A 21,291-nucleotide genomic window follows, 5' to 3' on the forward strand; every position below is an offset into this window, starting at 1 on the left:
GAGGGCGCCATCCGAGGAGTATAAATACTCGGGCGTGGGCCCAACTTGGCCAGAGACAATCTGGAAACAGGAAGCTAGTGACTACTAACTAGACCTCCATGTTTTGTTACAAGTCGATTAAAGCCTTGCTTTATGTACAACCAAGTGCGTAGTGAGTCTTTATTACGTCAATAACATGGAGGTCTAGTTAGTAGTCACTAGCTTCCTGTTTCCAGATTGTCTCTGGCCAATTTGGGCCCACGCCTGAGTATTTATACTCCTTGGACGGCGCCCTCAGTTGGCCATCAGTAGTACTTCCTGAGTTACTTCTTGTAGAAGTTGCGATTTATGACAGTGGGTTTGAAGGATCGGTCTAAGGGAGGAGAGCGAGCCGGAGAGGTTTAGGGAGGGAATCCCAGAGCTTGCGGCTGAAGGCACGGCCGCCAATGGTGGGGCGAAGGAAGTGGGGGGATGGCCGAGGCCAGAATTGGAATAACGCAGAGAACTCTGGGGGGGTTGTGGGGCTGGAGGAGGTTACAGAGAAAGGGAGGGGGGGCGAGGACACGGAGGGATTTGAACACAAGGATGAGAATTTTAAAGTCAAAGTGCTGGTGGTCCGGGAGCCAATGTAGGTCAGAGAGCACGGGGGCGATGGGTGAGAGGGACTTGGTGCCACTTAGGATACGGGCAGCAGAGTTTTGGATGAAACTCTATTTAACCTCTACTTAGCCCCGACCATAGCAGACAGACACCTCTCCTCCGGTCACGCCCAGCAGCCAGGTCCGCATGTGTGATCGACAGAAGACTTTTACGAATAGCCAACTAATAGATTCTGTGGCTCTCGGAGAAGAAGGTCCCACAAAGTGATTAATGGGACTGACTGCAGGACAAAAGGTTTGAAGCTCACTTCACATCGCTGGGGAAGCACTGCAGCTAAGCAGAAACTGATTTATTCGTGATTATCTCTGCTGAGGTAAAACCTGTTGGACAGCATTTAATTAAAATTGCCAGAGCACGGGTTCAGTGAGAAAAACTGAGGGTGTTAATTAACCCCTCACCTCACGTCCTCGGTGTGATTTCCGCCCCCCCCCCCCCCCCCCCGCCACCACTCTCCAATGACGGAGGTGTTTTTTTTCCTGCTAACGTTCTCTCTCCCTGTCTACTGAAGCCAGGAGCTCCTCATGGGGTTACAGTTCCACATGGGGTGTTCATCTCGGCTGACCTCATGCGCCAGCCTAGACTAGAGGTTTTCAAACCCCCCGCAAATGTTGGCACCCCTCGGGGACCCCCTTCCATCCAAACACAACATCTTACATTTATATATAAGAGCCATTGTCTGTTTCTTTACCTGTCCTATTACCACCTCGTCTCACCTTGAATATCTCTTAATGTCTCTTCTTTCATCCCCTCCCCCATTTCCCGGCCCCCAAACTGCCTTTTGTTTCATTTCCTGCCTTTTCTCTCAGTCCTGACGAAGGGTTTCGACCCGAAACGTTGGCTCTGTTTCTCTCTCCACGGATGTTGCCGGGCCTGCTGAGTTTTTCCAGCGTTTTCTGTTGTTATTTCGGATTTGCTATCGTCTTACATTTATATAGCGCCTTTTAACATAGTAAAACCGCCCAAAGGTGCTTCTCAGGAGCGATTATCAAACAAAATTTGACACCGAGCCAGATAAAGAGATATTAGGGCAGGTGCTCGGTCACTGAGGTAGGTTTTAAGCAGCGTCTTAATGGAGAGAGAGAGAGGCAGAGAGGTTTAGGGAGGGAATTCCAGAGCTCGGGGCCTCGGCAGCTGAAAGCACAGCCACCAATGGTGGAGCGATGGAAATCGGGGATGCGCAAGAGGCCAGAATTGAAGGAGCGCAGATATCTCGGAGGGTTGTAGGGGCTGGAGGAGGTCACAGAGATAGGGAGGGGGGCGAAGTTGTATTTTGTATAGCACAAGAACTTGCATTTCTGTAGCGCCTTTCACAACCTCAGGACGTCCCAAAGCGTTTTACAGCCAATGAAGTCCTTTTGAAGTGCAGTCACCGCTGTAATGGAGGGAAATGTAGGGCCTTATCACACCTCCGACATCTCAAAGCGCATCACAGCCAATGAGTTACTTCTAACGAGCAGCGACTGTCGTTGTTGCAGGCAAGGAACGCGGGTGATGGTGCAGCCAGCGACCTTCAGTACTGCTCTGCAGTCTCAGTAAGATAGGAAGTGGATTCCCCGACCTAATATTTCTGGTATAATGCCGATTCCTCTTCTCTCTGGAAGGACCTGTGTTGTAGTTCCCTGGGCCCGCAGTGCTGCACCCACCTGGCCATTCATTTTGTGTGAGTCTGAACATTGAGTGGCAGCAGGCTATTCGACCATGGCATGGGTTGGGTGGGTGGGGTGGGGGAGAAGTATCACAGCCGATCTGGATCCTGTCCTCCCCTGACTTTATGCCCAATGTGCATTTCCCAGTCAGATTCACTAGATCAGGAGCAGGAGCCCACCCGATCTTCTCTAGCTCAGGGACACCGACCCCATTAATAGCACCCCAAACGCAACCCCGGCCGAGATCAGCCAACTGGGCACGGGCCAGGGATTGAACCTGGTCTGAAAACCCGCACCAGGCCAGGCATTTACCAAATAAGGCACAGGTATGAGTTTCCAGTGCCCCTTTTAAATAGGATCAAGGATTATTCCCTCTTCCTAATAGGTGTGCGGCTGACACGTGATTGGGCGACAGTCTCTCACACCCGGGCGTGATTGGGCAACGGTCTCCCACACCCAGGCATGATTGGGCGACGGTCTCGCACACCCGGACCGTGATTGGGCGACGGTCTCGCACACCCGGGCGTGATTGGGCGACGGTCTCGCACACCCGGACCACGATTGGGCGACGGTGTCGCACACCCAGGCCCTGATTGGGTGATGGTCTCACACACCCGGACCGCGATTGGGCCACAGTCTCGCACACCCGGCGCAATCTGGGCGAACACTTGACATTCCCACGTGGACATGTGCTGTGTGTATGTGTGTGTGTGTGTGTGTGTGTGTGCAGGAGTGCTGCATCCTCTGACCCCGCTTCCCCCTTCCTCCGTCCCTGGTGGGCTATAATCCCTGCTTCCCTTAGCACGAGTTGTAACACGGGCTCGAATTGGAAATAACTGCAGTTAGAGAACATGAGTGTACGTCAAAAGCCCCCCCTCCCCTCCCCTCCCCTCCGTCCTCTTTAACATCTGGACCATGTCAGTTCTTAAACTGCCTCGGGGGGGTGGGGGGAGGATTGTGTGTGCCCTACAATGCCTGAACTCTGACATTGTCTCACTGTCGGCTTGACTGCTCACAGAACAGTGACGCTTTGTGGCAAAAGCTGAATGCTTCCACAATAGCCTCTGCCCCACTCTCCACCCACCCCCTCATACAATGGCTGCAGGTGTCAGCAAGCAGACTTTTTTCAGCTTTAAAATAAAGCAGAAGTTTATCTTGGTTCAGGTGGGACTGTATTTTTTTAAATTTATATCCTTCCCAACTTTTCCGACAGTTAAGTTTTTTTTTAAAAAGACGCTTAAATGTAACTGATGTGGAATTTTAAACAATCAAGTCCCTGACCCAGTAGGAACGGGCGCACAGCTCCGTCCCCGTGGATGAATGCGCTAACCTGGAGTGTGACCGAGAGATACGGTGCAGCGAGACCACCGGTTCAATCCCCGCTCTGTGCTGAATTACCTGATCTCAGGCCGAGTGGCGATGAGGTGGCTATGATAAGTGTCAGCCGTGGCTCAGTGGGTAGCACTCTCTCCTCTGAGTCAGAAGGTTGTGGGTTCAAGTCCCGCTCCAGAGACTTGAGCACAAAAATCTAGGCTGACACTCCCAGTGCAGTACTGAGGGAGTGCTGCACTGTCGGAGGGGCAGTACTGAGGGAGTGCTGCACTGTCGGAGGGGCAGTACTGAGGGAGCGTTGCACTGTTGGAGGGGCAGTACTGAGGGAGCGCTGCACTGTCGGAGGGGCAGTACTGAGGGAGCGCTGCACTGTTGGAGGGGCAGTACTGAGGGAGCGCCGCACTGTCAGAGAGGCAGTACTGAGGGAGTGCAGTACTGAGGGAGCGCCGCACTGTCGGAGGGGCAGTTCTGAGGGAGCGCCGCACTGTCGGAGGGGCAGTACTGAGGGAGCGCCGCACTGTCGGAGGGGCAGTACTGAGGGAGTGCCGCACTGTCGGAGGGGCAGTACTGAGGGAGCGCCGCACTGTCGGAGAGGCAGTACTGAGGGAGCGCCGCACTGTCGGAGGTGCCGTCTTTCGGACGAGACGTTAAACTGAGGCCCCGTCTGCCCTCTCAGGTGGACGTAAAAGATCCTATGGCACTATTTTGAAGAAGAGCAGGAGAGTTCTCCCCGGTGTCCTGGGTCAATACTTATCCCTCAATCCTCATCACTAAAACAGATGATCTGGTCATTATCACATTGCTGTTTGTGGGAGCTTGCTGTGCACAAATTGGCTGCTGCGTTTCCTACATTACAACAGTGATTACACTTCAAAAGTACTTCATTGACCGTAAAGCGCTTTGGGAAGTCCTGAAAGGCGCTATAGAAATGCAAGTTTTTCCTTTATAATTATCTTCTCAGGGGAGGCGGGGGGGGTGCGAGTAGAATCGGACAAGATTTCTCCTCCTCATCACTTGCTAGTAACCCTTGCTGGAAGGTGAGCCCAGGTAGGTATCAGATGAGTGCGGAATAAGTGTCCCCGGTGGAATAGGCTGCCGGCACGAGCTGTCCGGGGACACCCAGGATGCCCGCGTTGCCCAGAACCTGGAGCGCTGCTCACCTTCAGAGATTCCGCACTTCCCGGAGAGGAGGCGAAGGAGAGGGGGGGGGGGAAAGAAATGTGGTTCTATCAAGGGGCCAATTTGTTGCTGTTCTGCCCTGCGCAGCATCAGTAAGCCTTGTTTACAATATGTAATTAATGTGTCGTGCGACTCGGTTTACATTTCCACTGTGCAGAAGGCAAACATTTGTGAGCCTTCTCGACTTACATGCTCGCCGCAGTCTAAACACAGTGTGGCAGAACACAACCGGCCTGAGAGAGAGAGAGAGAGAGAGAGAACTAATAACACGGCACACCAAGAGAATGAGAGGCCCGAGGAAGTGAGAGGGGATTCATTTCTGGTACAAATTACAGGCAATCAGCTGAAGCAATAAAAAAAAAAAGCCCGCGTGCTTTTAATGTCCTCAGTCCTGCCAAGGGATCGGGCAGCCAGGGCGCGGCGTGAGAGCAGTATCGATGTTGGTGGTTTCAGTCGCCGGTTCTGTTAACTGTGATTCGAGCAGGAGGCCGGGGCAGCTGCATTGAACACCCCCTGTGCTGCTGTTTAGTTCTGTTCTGCTCTCTGGAAATCTGCTCTCGTCTGGTAGGTGTGTTTTTATTTAAGAGATTTGCCTCTGCGTTTGGCAGCGGAGATGCTTAGCGGGAGGGATTAGGCCAGGTAATAAGGAAAGACGTGCATTTCTATAGCGCCTTTCATGACCTCAGGACATCCCGAAGTGCTTTACAGAGATTACACAAACTAGGGTAACTCCCTAGAATTTAGAAGGTCTGATCGAAGTTTTCAGGATATTAAAGGGGAACAGATAGGGTAGATAGAGAGAAACTATTTCCGCTGGTTGGGGAGTCTAGGGGCTGGATTTTCATTGAGGAGTCGGGTAGGAGGCGGGACTACAACTTTTGGGGTTGTAGTCCCGCCTCCATCGAGTTCTAGCCAACCCATGCAATTTAGACTTGATTGACCTTGTTGAGCCCGCCCAGCGGGCTCAGCAGCCCAATTAAGGGCCACCCGGCAACAGGTGACGTCACAGATTGACATTTCATCTGTCAAGACCTTTTGACAGATGAAATATCTGTTTGACAGCTGTTTGAAGCTGTCAAACACTGACAATCTGAACTCCAGGTTAATTCCTTCCTCTCAGAATGATTTAGAGATCTTCCCCGGAACAGAAAGCAGAGGCTGCAACTTTTGACAGTTCGCAGCCATTCTGCTTTCTGTGCCGGTGAGATGAGGGACTCCCGAGACCTGAAGGAAGGAAGGCTGTAAAGGTAAGTAAAACATTTTTAAACACTTTACCCAGACCAAACACACTTACCTCTGCACTCATGCACCCATCACTCACCTGAACACCAGACATCTCGACCCCTCCAAGCCCTTCATCCCGACGGCCCTCCTCGCTAACTTGGCGTGGTTTGGAGCTGTCGGGAATCCAACATTTCAACAATGAAAATAGGGATTCGGCTAAAAACTGCCTGTTAACTACCTGTTAACAGGCAGTTAATTGGCACTAATCCCTTCCCGCCTTGGGGAGGCGGGTCCCAGTGCGGGACGGGTACCTGCCTCCTTTGAAACTGCCATGGAGGCAGGTTGGGGGCGGGATGGGGCCGGGACCCCCGATTTTGGGATTTTAAACCCCCCACACGCCTCCAATCCCGACTCCACGGCCCAATGAAAATCCAGCCCTCGGACTAGGGGACATAGTCTAAAAATTAGAGTCAGACCTTTCAGGAGTGAAATTAGGAAACACCACTACACACGAAGGGTGGTAGAAGTTTGGAACTCTCTTCCGCAAACGGCAATTGATGCTAGATCAATTGTTAATTTTAAATCGGAGATTTTTGTTAACCAAAGGTATTAAGGGATACGGGGCAAAGGCGGGTAGATGGAGTTAGGTCGCAGATCAGCCATGATCTCATTGAATGACGGAACAGGCTCGAGGGGCTGAATGGCCTCCTCCTGTTCCTATGTTCCTACAGCCAATGAAGTACTTTTTTTTTAAGCGTACAAAAGCAAAATGCTGCGGAAATCTGAAATAAAAACAGAAAATGCTGGAATTACTCAGCAAGTCAGGCAGCATCTGGGGAGAGAGAAAAACAGAGTTAACGTTTCAGGTCGATGACCTTTCGTCAGACCTTTTTTTGAAGTGTGGTCACTGTTGTAATGTAGGGAATCGCAGCAGCCAATTTGCGCACAGCAAGCTCCCACAAACAGCAATGCGATAATGACCAGATAATCTGCTTTTAGTGATGTTGATTGAGGGATAAATATCGGCCAGGTCACCGGGGAGAACTCCCCTGCTCCTCTTTGAAATAGTGCCGTGGGATCTTTTACGTCCACCCAAGAGGGCAGGTCACCTGTTCTAATATCACCTTTTGTGGCTCGGTGTCAAAAGTTGGTTAAAGGTGCTATATAAATGCAAGTTGTTGTTGAGGAAGATTCATCCTGATTTTTTTTTTATATTCGTTTATGGGATGTGGAGGTCGCTGGCAAGGCCAGCATTTATCGCCCATCCCTTGTTGCCCCTTGAGAAGGTGGTGATGAGCCGCCTTCTTGAACCGCTGCAGTCCGTGTAGTGAAGGTACTCCCACAGTGCTGTTAGGGAAGGAGTTCCAGGATTTTGACCCAGCGACGATGAAGGATCGACTGATATATTTCTAAGTCAGGATGGTGTGTGACTTGGAGGGGAACTTGGAGGTGGTGGTGTTCCCATGCGCCTGCTGCCCTTGTTCTTCTAGGTGGAAGAGGTCGCGGATTTGGGAGGTGCTGCCGAAGAAGCCTTGGCGAGTTGCTGCAGTGCATCTTGTAGATGGTACACACTGCAGCCACGGTACGCCGGTGGTGGAGGGAGTGAATGTTTAAGGTGGTGGATGGGGTGCCAGTCAAGCGGGCTGCTTTGTCCTGGATGGTGTCGAGCTTCTTGAGTGTTGGAGCTGCACTCATCCAGGCAAGTGGAGAGTATTCCATCACACTCCTGACTTGTGCCTTGTAGATGGTGGAAAGGCTTTGGGCAATCAGGAGGTGAGACACTCGCCGCAGAATACCCAGCCTCTGACCTGCTCTTGTTGCCGCAGTATTTATGTGGCTGGTCCAGTTAAGTTTCTGGTCAATGGTAACCCCCAGGATGTTGATAGAAACATAGAAGATAGGAGCAGGAGTAGGCCATTCGGCCCCTCGAGCCTGTTCCACCATTCAATGAGATCATGGCTGATCATCCAAACTCAGTACCCTGTCCCTGCCTTCTCCCCATATCCCTTGATCCCTTTAGCCTTAAGAAATATATCTAACTCCTTCTTGAATATATTTAATGAATTGGCCTCAACTGCCTTCTGTGGTAGAGAATTCCACAGGTTCACCACTCTCTGGATGAAGAAATTCCTCATCTCAGTCCTAAATGGCTTACCCCTTATCTTTAGACTGTGACCCCTGGTTCTGGACTCCCCCGCCATCGGGAACATCCTTCCTGCATCTAGCCTGTCTAGTCCTGTTAGAATTTTATAAGTTTCAATGAGATCCCCTCTCATTCTTCTAAACGCTAGCGAATATAAGCCTAATCGACCCAATCTCTCCTCATATGTCATTCCTGCCACCCCAGGTATCAGTCTGGTTGTCTGATAGTGGGGGATTCGGCGATGGTAATGCCGTTGAATGTCAAGGGGCGGTGGTTAGACTCTCGCTTGTTGGAGATAGTCATTGCCTGGCACTTGTGTGGCGCGAATGTTACCTGCCACATTTCCTAATGTATTAACTGGCACAATTCTTGAAGGGGGAACTTAAACAAGAAACGGTGTGTATTTTAATTCTGTGGGTTTTATTCTGTTTAATATGTGTTGCAGATTGCTCACTCCAGTGACCGCAAGTCCATCAGATACAGATGCCGACGTCTCGCACCCAGCCTGGGCGTAATTCTCGGAGTGTTGAATCCCAGCCTCTGACTGAAGCAATGACGAGTACCGCAAACCAAACGGGTACAAGAATCGAGCTGTGAAACAGTTTTTGGCTTGCACATTTTATTTAAAACACACACACACTAGGGAGTTTAATCTTTCCTAGGTAAGAGGTAATATATCCGCCACTTAACTGCTCAGAGGTAGCAGCCCTATTTAATTTTGGCCTAAGTTAGGCTGTTTGGAATTTGGAAATGCGACTCCGCGCCCCGTCTCCGCATTCTGTTCATTGCTGCAGTCAATCATTCTGTTTTTCGCCTTTTTTTTTTGTTTTGTTTGATACGTTGCGCGGCACTTGATCGGTTGCGGCAACGGCAAACCTTCCGAACAAAGAGCCCAACGGGTTAAGTGAAGGAAGCAACTTGCATTTCTGTAGCGCCGTTCACGACCTCGGGACGTCCCAGAGGGCTTCGCAACCCCTGCAGCGTAGTCGCTGTTGGACTGAACCAAACGCGGCCGCCAATTCACGCGCGGCAAGCGCCCACCCGCGTTACCGGCTAATTTCTTCCGCCGCACGACAAAATTAAACCGCGGCGCACCAGACTGTTTAAAAAAAAAAGGAATTCTGAATAAGCCTTCAAACTTGCTCAGTTCCAGCATTAATTTCATAAACTATTTCTTAAAGTTAGGTGTCTTTTCATTTTGATTTCATTCGCTCTCCTAGGCCCACTTGCTTTTTCTAACGGTGCTGGGTGCTGTCAAGCCGCAACTGCCCACCTCCGAGTGACAGGCCCACCATCCATAGCCCCCACTCCCCACCCGACCCCGTTATTTATTCTAATTGCCAGTGTGTCCCTCGCTGGGGAGGCGATGCTTGTTTTTTTTTCCTGTAGCTGCTGACTTACACTCCAGGGGGGTGGCGGGGCGGGATCCCCAGGATCGGATCGCTGGGAAGCGCGGGAGTGTGTGGCTGGGAAGCGGTGGGGAGTTCCCCCTCCGATGGGGTGCTCGTAAACTGAGACGCCCAGCGACCGCTCAAAATGGACGGAGACCTGAAATTGACCCCGCCGTAGGACCCCGTGACCTGCTGGTCCATCCAACCCGTCCCTCATGATACATTCACTCCCCACCTTGATCCATATGATCCCCAGGGACAGGTGAGAAAACAGATTTTTTTAAAACCCCGGTCCGATTTTAAGAGGAGGGCAAAAAATCTGCAATATTCCTCTTCAGGCAATCGGAACTAGTCTAGGAGACCACTCTGGTCCTGATCACTATTACATAGTAACATAAGCATTAGGAGCAGGAGTCGGCCATACGGCCCCTCGAGCCTGCTCCGCCATTCAATAAGATCATGGCTGATCTTCGACCTCAACTCCACCTTCCCGCCCGATCTCCATATCCCTCGATTCCCCGAGAGTCCAAAAATCTATCGATCTCAGCCTTGAATATACTCAATGATTCAGCATCCACTGCCCTCTGGGGTAGGGAATTCCAAAGATTCACATTACCAGGTACCTACCTCTCGTGAATACACAACTGCATGGCGAATGATCGGAACCAGGAGTAGGCCATTCGGCCCCTCGAGCCTGCTCCGCCATTCAATTCGATCATGGCCGATCTGCAGATCATGGCTGTTCTGATATCTTTTTTATTTCTTCTGAAATGCATCATCATACCTTCAGCAATATCATTTCCACTCACCAGACCCCCCGCCCACAGCCCCTGGTCACCCCCGAATGCATTTCCCTCACTCCGCGCCTCGCTGGCCGTTCCGAGCGCGGGGGGGCCTGAGGTTTAATCAATCATCACGGCGGTTTATCTCGCAGTCTGCCCTCCTTCCTCCCCACCCCACATCCTCCCCCGCCCACGGGGCAACGCAGCTTGCCATCTTTGCTTTACGGAGGGATGGCGGGGGGGTGGTCTCTGTGCAGTTTGTTTCTGTCCATTTCACAGTAGGAGCCACTAGTTTCAGAGCCGAGATGTCGAACCCCAGTAACGCAGGAAACGCCCTCTGAAATTGAACCAAGTTCACCTGCGGTGGCCAAGTGGCTGCTGATTGCAAATTTCGTGACAATGTCACACGCGCACTTGCAAGCAGCGTGTTGTTCAGCCTTTGAGGTTGTTTTGTACAGTTTGTGTAACTTTCCTCCTCTCTTACGGACACCTTACATGTTTGATGAGTTCACTTTTCTTTCTCACTGACTGACTCCAGCCATGTCACTGCTCTGTGTGGTTTCACCTGCCTGTCTTGTTAAAAGTAATCTAAGGGCTCACATAACTTTTTGCTCTCTCAATAAAAAAAATTTTAAAATTGAAAGAAAGAAAGACTTGCTTTTATATAGCGCCTTTCACAACCACCGGACGTCCCAAAGCGATTTACAGCCGATGAAGTACTATTTGAAGTGTAGTCACTGTCGTAATGTGGGAAACGCGGCAGCCAAGTTGCGCACAGCAAGCTCCCACAAAACAGCAATGTGATAATGACCAGGATCATCTGTTTTTTTGTTATGTTGGTTGAGTGATAAATATTAAGTTTAAAGTGAGTGTGTGTCATGACCTGATCAAAGACTTCAAGATTATGAAAGGGTTCGATAGGGTAGACGTAGAGAAGATATTTCCACTTGTGGGCCGAGACCAGAACTAGGGGCCATAAACAGCGTTCCCTGTAAGCTGCGCTTTGTTCTGCGCGGCCTGTTTCTTTTAATGCGCGGTCCCTTTAAATTTCTGCGCATGCGCGGTATTTATAAAGTATTTACAGTGCTGGTGTTTATGCTCCACACGAGCCTCCTCCCACCCTAATTTATCTCACCCTGCCAGCGTATCCTTCTATTCCTTTCTCCCTCATGTGTTTATCTTAGTTCCTTAAATGCATCGATACTATTCGCCTCAACCACTCCCTGTGGTAGCGAGTTCCACATTCTCACCACTCTCTGGGTAAAGAAGTTTCTCCTGAATTCCCGATTGGATTTATTAGTGACTATCTTATATTGACGGCTCCTAGTTTTCGACTGCCCCCCACAAGTGGGGACATCTACTCTGTGTCTACTCTATCAAACCCCTTATCTGCTTTATATTTTAGAAGTTCCCAGACACCTCAATCAGAAACCAACAGTCCAAAAACGACTGGACAGGAAGCAGCCTCAGGTTAAGATTCGGATTCAATTGAGGGCTTACCTCAAGACAGAAGAAACATGAAGGAAAATGTCTCATTATTCGTACAGCCTTTTGGAAATTAAACTGTTAGAAATAATTACCACCTTTAACGTCTCTGTTTATCTTGCCTGCTGCCGGTGCTGGGCTTAGGGTTTCTTTCAAGCGTGGAATTATTTTGTTTTTTTTTAAACCGCTGATGACATAATTGAAAGGAACTGGCTGGGAGAGGTTACAGAGCTCAACAATGTGCGGGATTCGGGAGCTGAATTAACATCAGTAAAGATCCAGTCATTAACTCCGAATGCTTCAGTAATCTTGTCATTTCAGCTTGTGTGTGTGTTTGTGTGTGAGCGTGAGCATGTGTGCATGTATATGTGTGTGTGTGAGCGTGTGCGTGTATGTGAGCGTGTGCGTGTATATGTGTGTGAGCGTGTGCGTGAGCTTGTATGTGTATACGTGTGTGGGCGTGACTATCTGAGGAAGGATGTTCTGGCCATGGAGGGAGTGCAGCAAAGATTCACCAGACTGATACCTGGGATGGCAGGAATGACGTATGAGGAGAGATTGGGTCGATTGGGCTTATATTCGCTGGAGTTTAGAAGAATGAGAGGGGATCTCATTGAAACTTATAAAATTCTAACAGGACTAGACAGACTAGATGCAGGAAGGCTGTTCCCGATGGCGGGGGAGTCCAGAACCAGGGGTCACAGTCTAAGGATAAGGGGTAAGCCATTTAGGACAGAGATGAGGAATTTCTTCACCCAGAGAGTGGTAAACCTGTGGAATTCTCTACCACAGAAGGCAGTTGAGGCCAAGTCATTAAATATATTCAAGAAGGAGTCAGATATATTTCTTAAGGCTAAAGGGATCAAGGGATATGGGGAGGAAGCAGGGACAGGGTACTGAATTTGGATGATCAGCCATGATCTCATTAAATGGCGGAACAGGCTCGAGGGGCCGAATGGCCTACGCCTGCTCCTATCTTCTATGTATGTATCTATGTGAGCGTGTATATGTGTGTGTGGACATGAGCGTGTATGCATATGTGTGTGAGCATGTGTGTATATGTGTGTGTGAGCACGTGTGTACATGAGTGTGATCGTGTGTGTGCGTGAGTGATCGTGCATGAGCATGTATATGTGTGTGAGCGCGTGTGTGTTCATTCAGCTCCCACACACGGCCAGACTCAGGATCTCCTGTCTAGGCAGCTCCACGATCATGTTTCTCTCTCTCTACCCCCTCTTCCCCACCACACTTTGTAGAAGACCCTGAACTGTTCCCCACCCCTCCTACCTCCAGCAGTGCAGTTTAGATTGAAAAGCTGACGAGTGTTAACTGCATGCAGCCTTAACATGCTGGGCACAATGCTGCAGCTTATTTCTAATGCTGCTATTAAGAACAGAGAGCGGTTTTAACCGCTCCACCATTGGTGGCCGTGCCTTCAGCTGCCAGGGCCCTAAGCTCTGGAATTCCCTCCCAAAACCTCTCCGCCTCTCCACCTCTCTCTCCTCCTTTAAGAGGCTCCTTAAAACCTGTCTCTTTGACTACACCGGTTCTAATATCTCTTTATGTGGCTCGGTGTCAAATTTTGTCAGATTACGCTCCTGTGCAGCGCCTTGGGGTGTTTTACTATGTTAAAGGCGCTATATAAATGCACGTTGTTATTTATAAACTGGGATGAATTGTGATGAAAATCTGCAAAGTCGAGGAGGCACTGATGTACTCTCGTAATTATTAAATATTAAAAATCTGATTTTTCTGGTTCTTTCCTGGAGGGGAGGCACAGGCGGGGATAGGATTGGCCGACTTGGCAGGAAGGGGACTTGCCAACTACAGAATGCCAACTTTCCCTAGTTCAAAGGTCGAGCTGGGCACAGCACAGACTGCCAGGCCCAACCCGGAAGAAATGGAGGCCGTCCTTCAAAGCCGCATTAGCTGACTTCAAAATGATTGAGGGGGGTCATGACCCCCCCCCCCCCCGCCACTGAGGGGAGCGCTCGTTGCAGATTTTCACACTCAACCCACACCCCCTCTTTCCCAAAGATCTCTCTCCTCTTGAGTCAGAAGGTTGTGGGTTCAAGTCCCACTCCAGAGACTTGAGCACAAAAATCCAGGCTGACACTCCCAGTGCAGTGCTGAGGGAGTGCTGCACTGTCGGAGGTGCCGTCTTTCTGATGAGACGTTAAACCGAGGCCCCGTCTGCTCTCTCAGGTGGACGTAAAAGATCCCGCGGCACTATTTCGAAGAAGAGCAGGGGGAGTTATCCCCGGTGTCCTGGGCTAATATTTATCCCTCAATCAACATCACTAAAACAGATTATCTGTTTGTGGGAGCTTGCTGTGCACAAATTGGCTGCCGCGTTTCCTACATTACAACAGTGACAACACTTCAAAATGTGTTTCATTGGCTGTAAAGCCCTTTGGGACGTCCTGAGGTCGTGAAAGGCGCTATATAAATGCAAGTCTTTCTGTCCAGCAGGTGTCAGCAAAGAGCAATTGATTTATGGAGAATTTATTTCGTGCAGACGGTGATTAGGACATAGGTTGCTCGACCACGAACACTGGTGGAAGCAGAATCCATAATAGCTTTTAAAAAGGGAGTGGCTACATACTTGAAAATGAAGACTGGATACAGGGGGAAAAGGAGGGAAATTTGGAATAAGGGGAAAGGTCTTTCAGAGTGCTGGTGCAGGCATGATGGGCTGAAGAGCCTCCTGTGCTGTGAAATTCTATGAGCATAAGCCCACCCCTCAGCCAGCACTCCTGAAAACAGATTAACTGCTCATTTGTGGAATCTTGCTGTGCATTAAAAATAAAATATCGGCCGACGTACAGTGCATTTCAAAGTCATTTGAAAGCACTTTTAAGCTGTTTGAGCAGGTGATTAGGTGCTACTTAAATGCAAGTCTTGTTCCCAAATACACAAAGTGAAAGCTGTTTCTATATGTTGGTCCTATCTTTGTTGATGGGTAATGAACACCCATGTCTGCTTTACAACAGATATGTAAATTAATGCTAATAAGCTCCCCCCAACCCCCCTTCACGGTTTAACGGCAGAGGCTCCTAGCCTCATGGCATTGTCTCCCTTTGCATTGCGGGAACATGGAATGTTTATCCAACTTCCCAAAGGTTTGCAACGGTAGAGAAAAAAAGCGAATTTCAGCCGTGGCCCAGTGGGCAGCGCCCTCGCCTCTGAGCCAGAAAGTTGTGGGTTTGAGTCCCACTCCAGAGACTTAAGCACAAAAATCTAGGCTGACGTTCCCAGTGCAGTGCTGAGGGAGTGCTACACTTTCAGAGGTGCCGTCTTTCAGATGAGATGTTAAACCGAGGCCCCGTCTGCTCTCAGGTGGACGTAAAAGACCCCACGGCACTAAATCGAAGAAGAGCAGGGGAGTTATCCCAGGTGTCCTGGGCCAATATTTATCCCTCAACCAACATCAGATGATCTGGTCATTATCACATTGCTGTTTGTGGGAGCTTGCTGTGCACAAATTGGCTGCCACGTTTCCCACATTACAACAGTAACTGCACTTCAAAAGTACTTCATTGGCCGTAAAGCACTCTGGGACGTCCGGTGGTCGTGAAAGGCGCTGTAGAAATGCGAGTCTTTCATTTATACACAGAAAAAATAACTTTCCTATTTGTTTAAAAAGTACCAGTCAGATTCACCGTGTAGAAACGAAACAGTTTCATTTGTGTTTGGTGTACAGTTTGTTCTGTTTAAAAACAAATGAATAAAAGAGCTTCAGATGCTAGCTCAGTTGGCATGCACGCTACCTGGTGTGATACGGAACCATTCCAGGGTTGCCACCCCTCCAGGATTGCCCTGGAGTCTCCAGGAATTAAAGGTACATCTCCTGGACGCTGCTGCCGGCAAATCGGGAGAAAAATCATAGGGGCGTTAAAACACTTTTCGTTTGTTAGTTATCAAATATTGGGAGATGGGGAAATAGGTTGGCGGGGCAGTCAATCGGGTAATGAAGAGCCTGTTTGCTTTCCAGTTGGCTGGGGCCGGGGTGGGGGGGGGCGCCACCGATGTGTCAGGCGACCAATGACGGGGGCCGGGGGCGGTCGGAGACGTGATGAAACCTCCGGGAACACCTCCAACCAGAGTTGGCAACCCCACGCCATACAGTAGGAAGGTCTCGCGCGATGGTGCTCTGCAGTCAGTATTGTTAGAATTGGCCTCAGTACCCCTTGATTTAGGGATTGGCGGGGAGGGTGGAGCGAGCTAGCTGCCTGCTTGCAGTCCAATGACCCCTGCCAGACAGGGTGTGCACCTTAACCGAGGACGCGATTGGTTTTGGATGTGATGCCTTACCTTGTCGAATAGCTGGTCCACACCCACTGTCTAGGCGAACACATGAAGTGAGGCCACTTGGGCAACGGGGAGTCTGCACATTCATTCAGTCAGTTTACTTAACCAAAAGAGTTATCGGGTAGATTTATTTTGGAAAGAGAAAAAAACACGACTGGCATTTAAATAATGAATACATAAGTGGCTCTTGAGTTTAAGACTTAAGTTTCCAGGGTGATGTTAAAACATCCCGTAGCACCGTTCAGAGAGGTCGGCCTGTGCCCTGATCCAACATTTGTCTCCCAACCAACACCACCAAGAGCCGATCGACGGAGTCATTCCTCTCTTACCGCCGTTTGTGGGATCTTGCTGTGCACAGAATGGCTGCCCCCGTTTGCCTACAGGACAAATCGCTGCACTTCAAACGGACGCGTTGTATGTGAAGCGCTTTGAGAGGTTTCTGAGGGACAAGACAATACAAGGCTTTCTTTCAACATATATGAGTGCCAATGTGTTCAGTCGTTTCTGCAGATCTTTTCATTTTGTTCTGATCTCCTTCATAAAAAACATCTTAGCAAAAGACTTGCATTTTGCAAAACGAAATTTGCCACACTTAAAAGAAAAAGTTCTACGATGTTATATATTGGGATAATCTTTCAGTGTCTGTACATTGTAGCTTTTAAGTAATAAAGTGTTTAAAATATAGCTAAATTTAAAAAAAACATTAAATCTAGAAAAACACAGCAAGTCAATCAGCATCTGTGGAGATACACGTGGATCTGTTGGTGGGGAGGAGGGGGGAGAGATAGGGTTGCCAACCCTCCTGAGGTCTCTAGGAATTGAAGGTTAATCTCCTGGACGCTGCTATGAGCAAAACCCGGGAGAAAAATAGAGGCAAAAAAAAGGTGTATTTTTTTCATTTTCTTTGAACACTTATTTATTAGTTATAAAAATATTGGAGATTGGGGGAAAAGGCTGTTTGACCCGGCGGGGTGGTTGGAGGGGGGGGGGGGGTTGTGTGAGGCAACGTCCAGGAATACTTCCAACCAGAGTTGGTAACCGTACCTTGGTCAGGACACAGTGCTGGTGGGTGGCACCTTCCGTTTTCATTTCGAACCCGATCCCTAGCTTTTTTCATTGCTCCCATTTTCCTATCAGCTGCGGCTCAGTGGGTAGCACACTCGTGCTCTGAGTCGGAAGGTTGTGGGTTCACAGTCCCACTCCAGGGACTTGAACACATTCTAGGCTGACACTCCCAGTGCAGTACTGAGGGAGTGCCGCACTGTCGGAGGTGCCGTCTTTCGGCTGAGACATTAAACCGAGGCCCCGTCTGCCCTCTCAGATGGATGTAAAAGATCCCATGGCACTATTTCGAAGAAGAGCAGGGGAGTTATCCCCGGTGTCCTGGGCCAATATTTATCCCTCAACCAACATAACAAAAACATTATCTGGTCATTAGCACATTGCTGTTTGTGGGAGCTTGCTGTGCACAAATTGGCTGCCGTGTTTCCCACATTAGAACAGTGATTACACTTCAAAAAGTACTTCATTGGCTGCAAAGCGCTTTGAGACATCTGGTGGTCGTGAAAGGCGCTATAGAAATGCAAGTCTTTCTTTAAGCCCCCCACAGTGTCTGCTATTTTACACCACTTGTTTCATTAAGGTCTTTTATTTCTTTGAGAGGTCTACTACTTGACTCAGATTATCTGTTTCACCCTCCAGCTGCCACTCCACTACTTTCTATCTTTATTGGTCTGTCTATTGTATATGGTTTGCTTTCCTCTCTCCCCTTTTCACCTTGAGTATTGTGTGCAGTTTTGGTCGCCTTATCTGAGGATGTTCTTGCCATGGAGGGAGTGCAGCGAAGATTCACCAGACTGATACCTGGGATGGCAGGAATCACGTATGAGGAGAGATTGGGTCGATTAGGCTTATACTCGTTGGAGTTTAGAAGAATGAGAGGGGATCTCATTGAAACGTATAAAATTCTAACAGGACTAGACACAGGAAGGATGTTCCCGATGGTGGGGAGTCCAGAACCAGGGGTCACAGTCTAAGGATAAGGGGTAAGCCATTTAGGACAGAGATGAGGAGGAATTTCTTCACCCAGAGTGGTGAACCTGTGGAATTCTCTACCACAGAAGACAGTTGAGGCCAATTCATGAAATATATTCAAGAAGGAGTTAGATATATTTCTCAAGGCTAAAGGGATCAAGGGATATGGGGAGAAAGCAGGGACAGGGTACTGAATTTGGATGATCAGCCATGATCTCATTAAATGGCGGAGCAGGCTCGAGGGGCCGAATGGCCTACTCCTGCTCCTATCTTCTATGTTTTCATAGTATAGTACAGCCCCGAAGGAGGCCATTCGGCCCATCGTGCTTGTGCCGGCTCTCTGAACGAGCTGTGCAATTAGTCCTGCTCCCCTGCACTGTTCCTGCTAGTTTTATTTTGGGTGCCCGACTGCTTTAACGGACTGCGCAGCCCACTCAAATTATCGCGCATGTGCGTTTTTTTTCCAATTAAAAGCCGGCGAGCGGCGTGCGCGGGACCTCCAGCGAGACCGTGCAGCTTAGAGGGAACATTGCTGCCCTGCTCTTTCCCCGTAGCCTTGCAAATGTCTCCTTTTCGAGTATTTATCCCATTCCCTTTTGAAAGTTATTATTGAATCTGCTTCCACCGCCCTTTCAGATTCCAGATCACAACTCGCTGCGTAAAAAAAATTCTCCTTATCTGCCCCCCCCCTTGGATTTTTTGCCAATTATCTTAAATCTGTGGCCTCTGGTTACCGACCCTCCTGCTAGTGGAAACAGTTTCTCCCTAGCTACGCTATCAAAACACCTCAGAATATATTCTGATCCCATTAATAAGCTTCCCCCTTATGTGTGTCAGCCGTGGCTCAGTGGATAGCACCCTCGTCTTCTGAGTCAGAAGGTTGTGGGTTCGTATTTCCATTCCAGGGACTAGAACACAATCTAGGCTGACACTCCAGTGCAGTGCTGAGGGAGTGCTGCATTGTTGGAGATGCCGTCTTTCAGATGAGACGCTAAACTGCGGCCCTGTCTGCCCTCTCAGGTGGATGTAAAAGATCCCACGGCACTATTTTGAAGAAGAGCAGGGGAGTTCTCCCCAGCGTCCTGGCAATATTTATCCCTCAATCAACATATAAAAACAGATGATTTGCTCATTATCACATTGTTGTTTGTGGGAGCTTGCTGTGTTTATTACATTACAACAGTGACTACACTTCAAAAGTACTTCATTGGCTGTAAAGCGCTTTGGGTCGTCCTGAGGTCATGAAAGGCGCTGTAGAAATGCCTCGGGAGCCTACTGTCAACAAGGGCAGACGTCGACGACGAAGTCCAACACCGCCTTCAGTGTGCCAGTGCAGCCTTCGGTCGCCTGAGGAAGAGAGTGTTTGAAGACTAGGACCTCAAACCCGGCACTAAGCTCATGGTCTACAGAGCAGCAGTGATACCCGCCCTGCTGTATGCCTCAGAGACATGGACCATGTACAGCAGGCACCTCAAAGCACTGGAGAGGTACCACCAATGCTGCCTCCACAAGATCCTGCAAATCCATTGGCAGGATAGGCACACCAACGTCAGTGTTCTCGCTCAGGCCAACATCCTCAGCATCGAAGCTTTGACCACGCTCGATCAGCTCCAATGGATGGGTCACACTGTCAGCATGCCCGATACGAGACTCCCAAAACTAGCGCTCTACTCGGAGCTCCGACACGGCAAGAGAGCCCCAGGTGGGCAGAGGAAACGCTTTAAGGACACCCTCAAAGCCTCCTTGAAAAAGTGTAACATCCCCACCGACACCTGGGAATCCCTGGCCCAAGACCACACAAAGTGGAGGAGAAGCATCCGGGAAGGCGCCGAACGCCGGGAGCAAGCGGAAGCCAAGCACAGGCAGCGCAAGGAGCGCACGTCAACCCAAGCACCCCATCCACCCGCCCCTTCAACCACCATCTGCCCCACCTGTGACAGAGACTGTAGGTCCCGCATTGGACTCATCAGTCACCTGAGAACTCATTTTTAATGTGGATGCAAGTCATCCTCGGTTCCGAGGGGCTGCCTAAGAAGAAGATATAGAAATGCAAGTCTTTCGTTGTATTTCCAAAGCCTGAAACCTCCCTACAGATGCAGATTGTGTGTTTCCCACCTTTTATTTATTTTGCATATTTTCGATTTTTAGGTTGGTGGGGGTGGGTGTTTCACTTGAAAGCTGGGTCCCTTTCGGAAGGTTTAATTTTTTAAGGACTTTCTCTTGTGAAAGGGTTTCCTTAATACACTGTCGGTACAGCTCTCCGGGATAAACAATTAGCAACCCCCCCACCGTCCAGCACTATGCAAAGCACGTGTGACTCCCCCCCCTACACACCCCGCCCTCCCAAATGAAACATTTTCTCCCACAAAACAATGAGGTTTGGCCCTCAGAATTCACAATCTTCAACTGCCCCAGGGATGTCGCTGTTTTTTTTTGGCCAAGGCAATTCTGAATGACAAAAGCGAGGAGCCACTTGACATTTGTATGGGCTGTATCCCTCCCCTATAAATAGTCTGACCTATTATCTGAAGGAGTCATTTGAAGTGTTTAATCAATTCACGGACGAGACCAAAAAAACTGTTTAGATTGGACAGGTCGAGTCGGTGGCAAAGGTTACTGATCCCCAATCCCAGTTCGACTACCTGTGATCCATCTACACGTGTTCCCAGTTGCGGTTGCCGCGTTCATCTAAAGTCTCAAGGCTGTGCTGCGTGTTGAGGTCCAATTTTAATTTAACCCCCTTTCCCTCCCACGTTAATTTCTCTTTGCCAGTTTCAGAAATTCAATGTGTTGTGCAAATACAAGGTTTTTTTTAAATGGTAAAATAATAAGGTAAATCTAGAATTTTGGTCTGGATGCGCGCATCTTAAGTTTCGAATTTTCTTAAATCCTTTTTTTTTTACAAGATTTAATTCTCACGTCCTGTATCGAGATCCATTTCTCCTGCCTCTCTATAATAATCCCGGAATATTAAATGCTGATTGGGAGGAAAATGCACAACAAGAGGTCTGCAGGGTGCAAAGAATTCTGGATTGGATACATACAGTTGCACAAAAAAAGGAAATTCAATCTTTTGAGGTCAACACTCCGCCAGTCCGCAGTCTCCGCCAATGATGCGTCGGTCG

The 21,291-nt window shown here is 49.2% G+C and overlaps 1 protein-coding gene across 3 annotated transcripts in view; it reads left to right on the forward strand.

Moving 5' to 3' along the window:
• Positions 1 to 15,569, forward strand: part of ulk3 (unc-51 like kinase 3) — a 51,284-nt gene extending 35,715 nt beyond the window's left edge. Inside the window, exons 16-17 of one of the 3 annotated variants that reach the window (XR_015074371.1) lie at positions 8,609 to 8,740; positions 11,742 to 15,569. Coding sequence is in view for 2 of the 3 variants with exons in the window: in XM_085972315.1 (XP_085828441.1) it covers positions 8,609 to 8,625 (17 nt within the window). In the remaining variant the exon portion in view is untranslated. Of the gene's footprint in view, positions 1 to 8,608 lie in introns of all 3 variants that reach the window. The other 2 variants (XM_085972315.1, XM_085972316.1) reach the window with 2 other exon arrangements.
• Positions 15,570 to 21,291: the final 5,722 nt, after the last annotated feature.

The sequence above is a fragment of the Somniosus microcephalus genome, chromosome 32 (genome assembly GCF_052327205.1).
Source record: "Somniosus microcephalus isolate GS21.2 chromosome 32, FLI_Smic_1.0, whole genome shotgun sequence".
Classification (NCBI taxonomy): domain Eukaryota; kingdom Metazoa; phylum Chordata; class Chondrichthyes; order Squaliformes; family Somniosidae; genus Somniosus; species Somniosus microcephalus.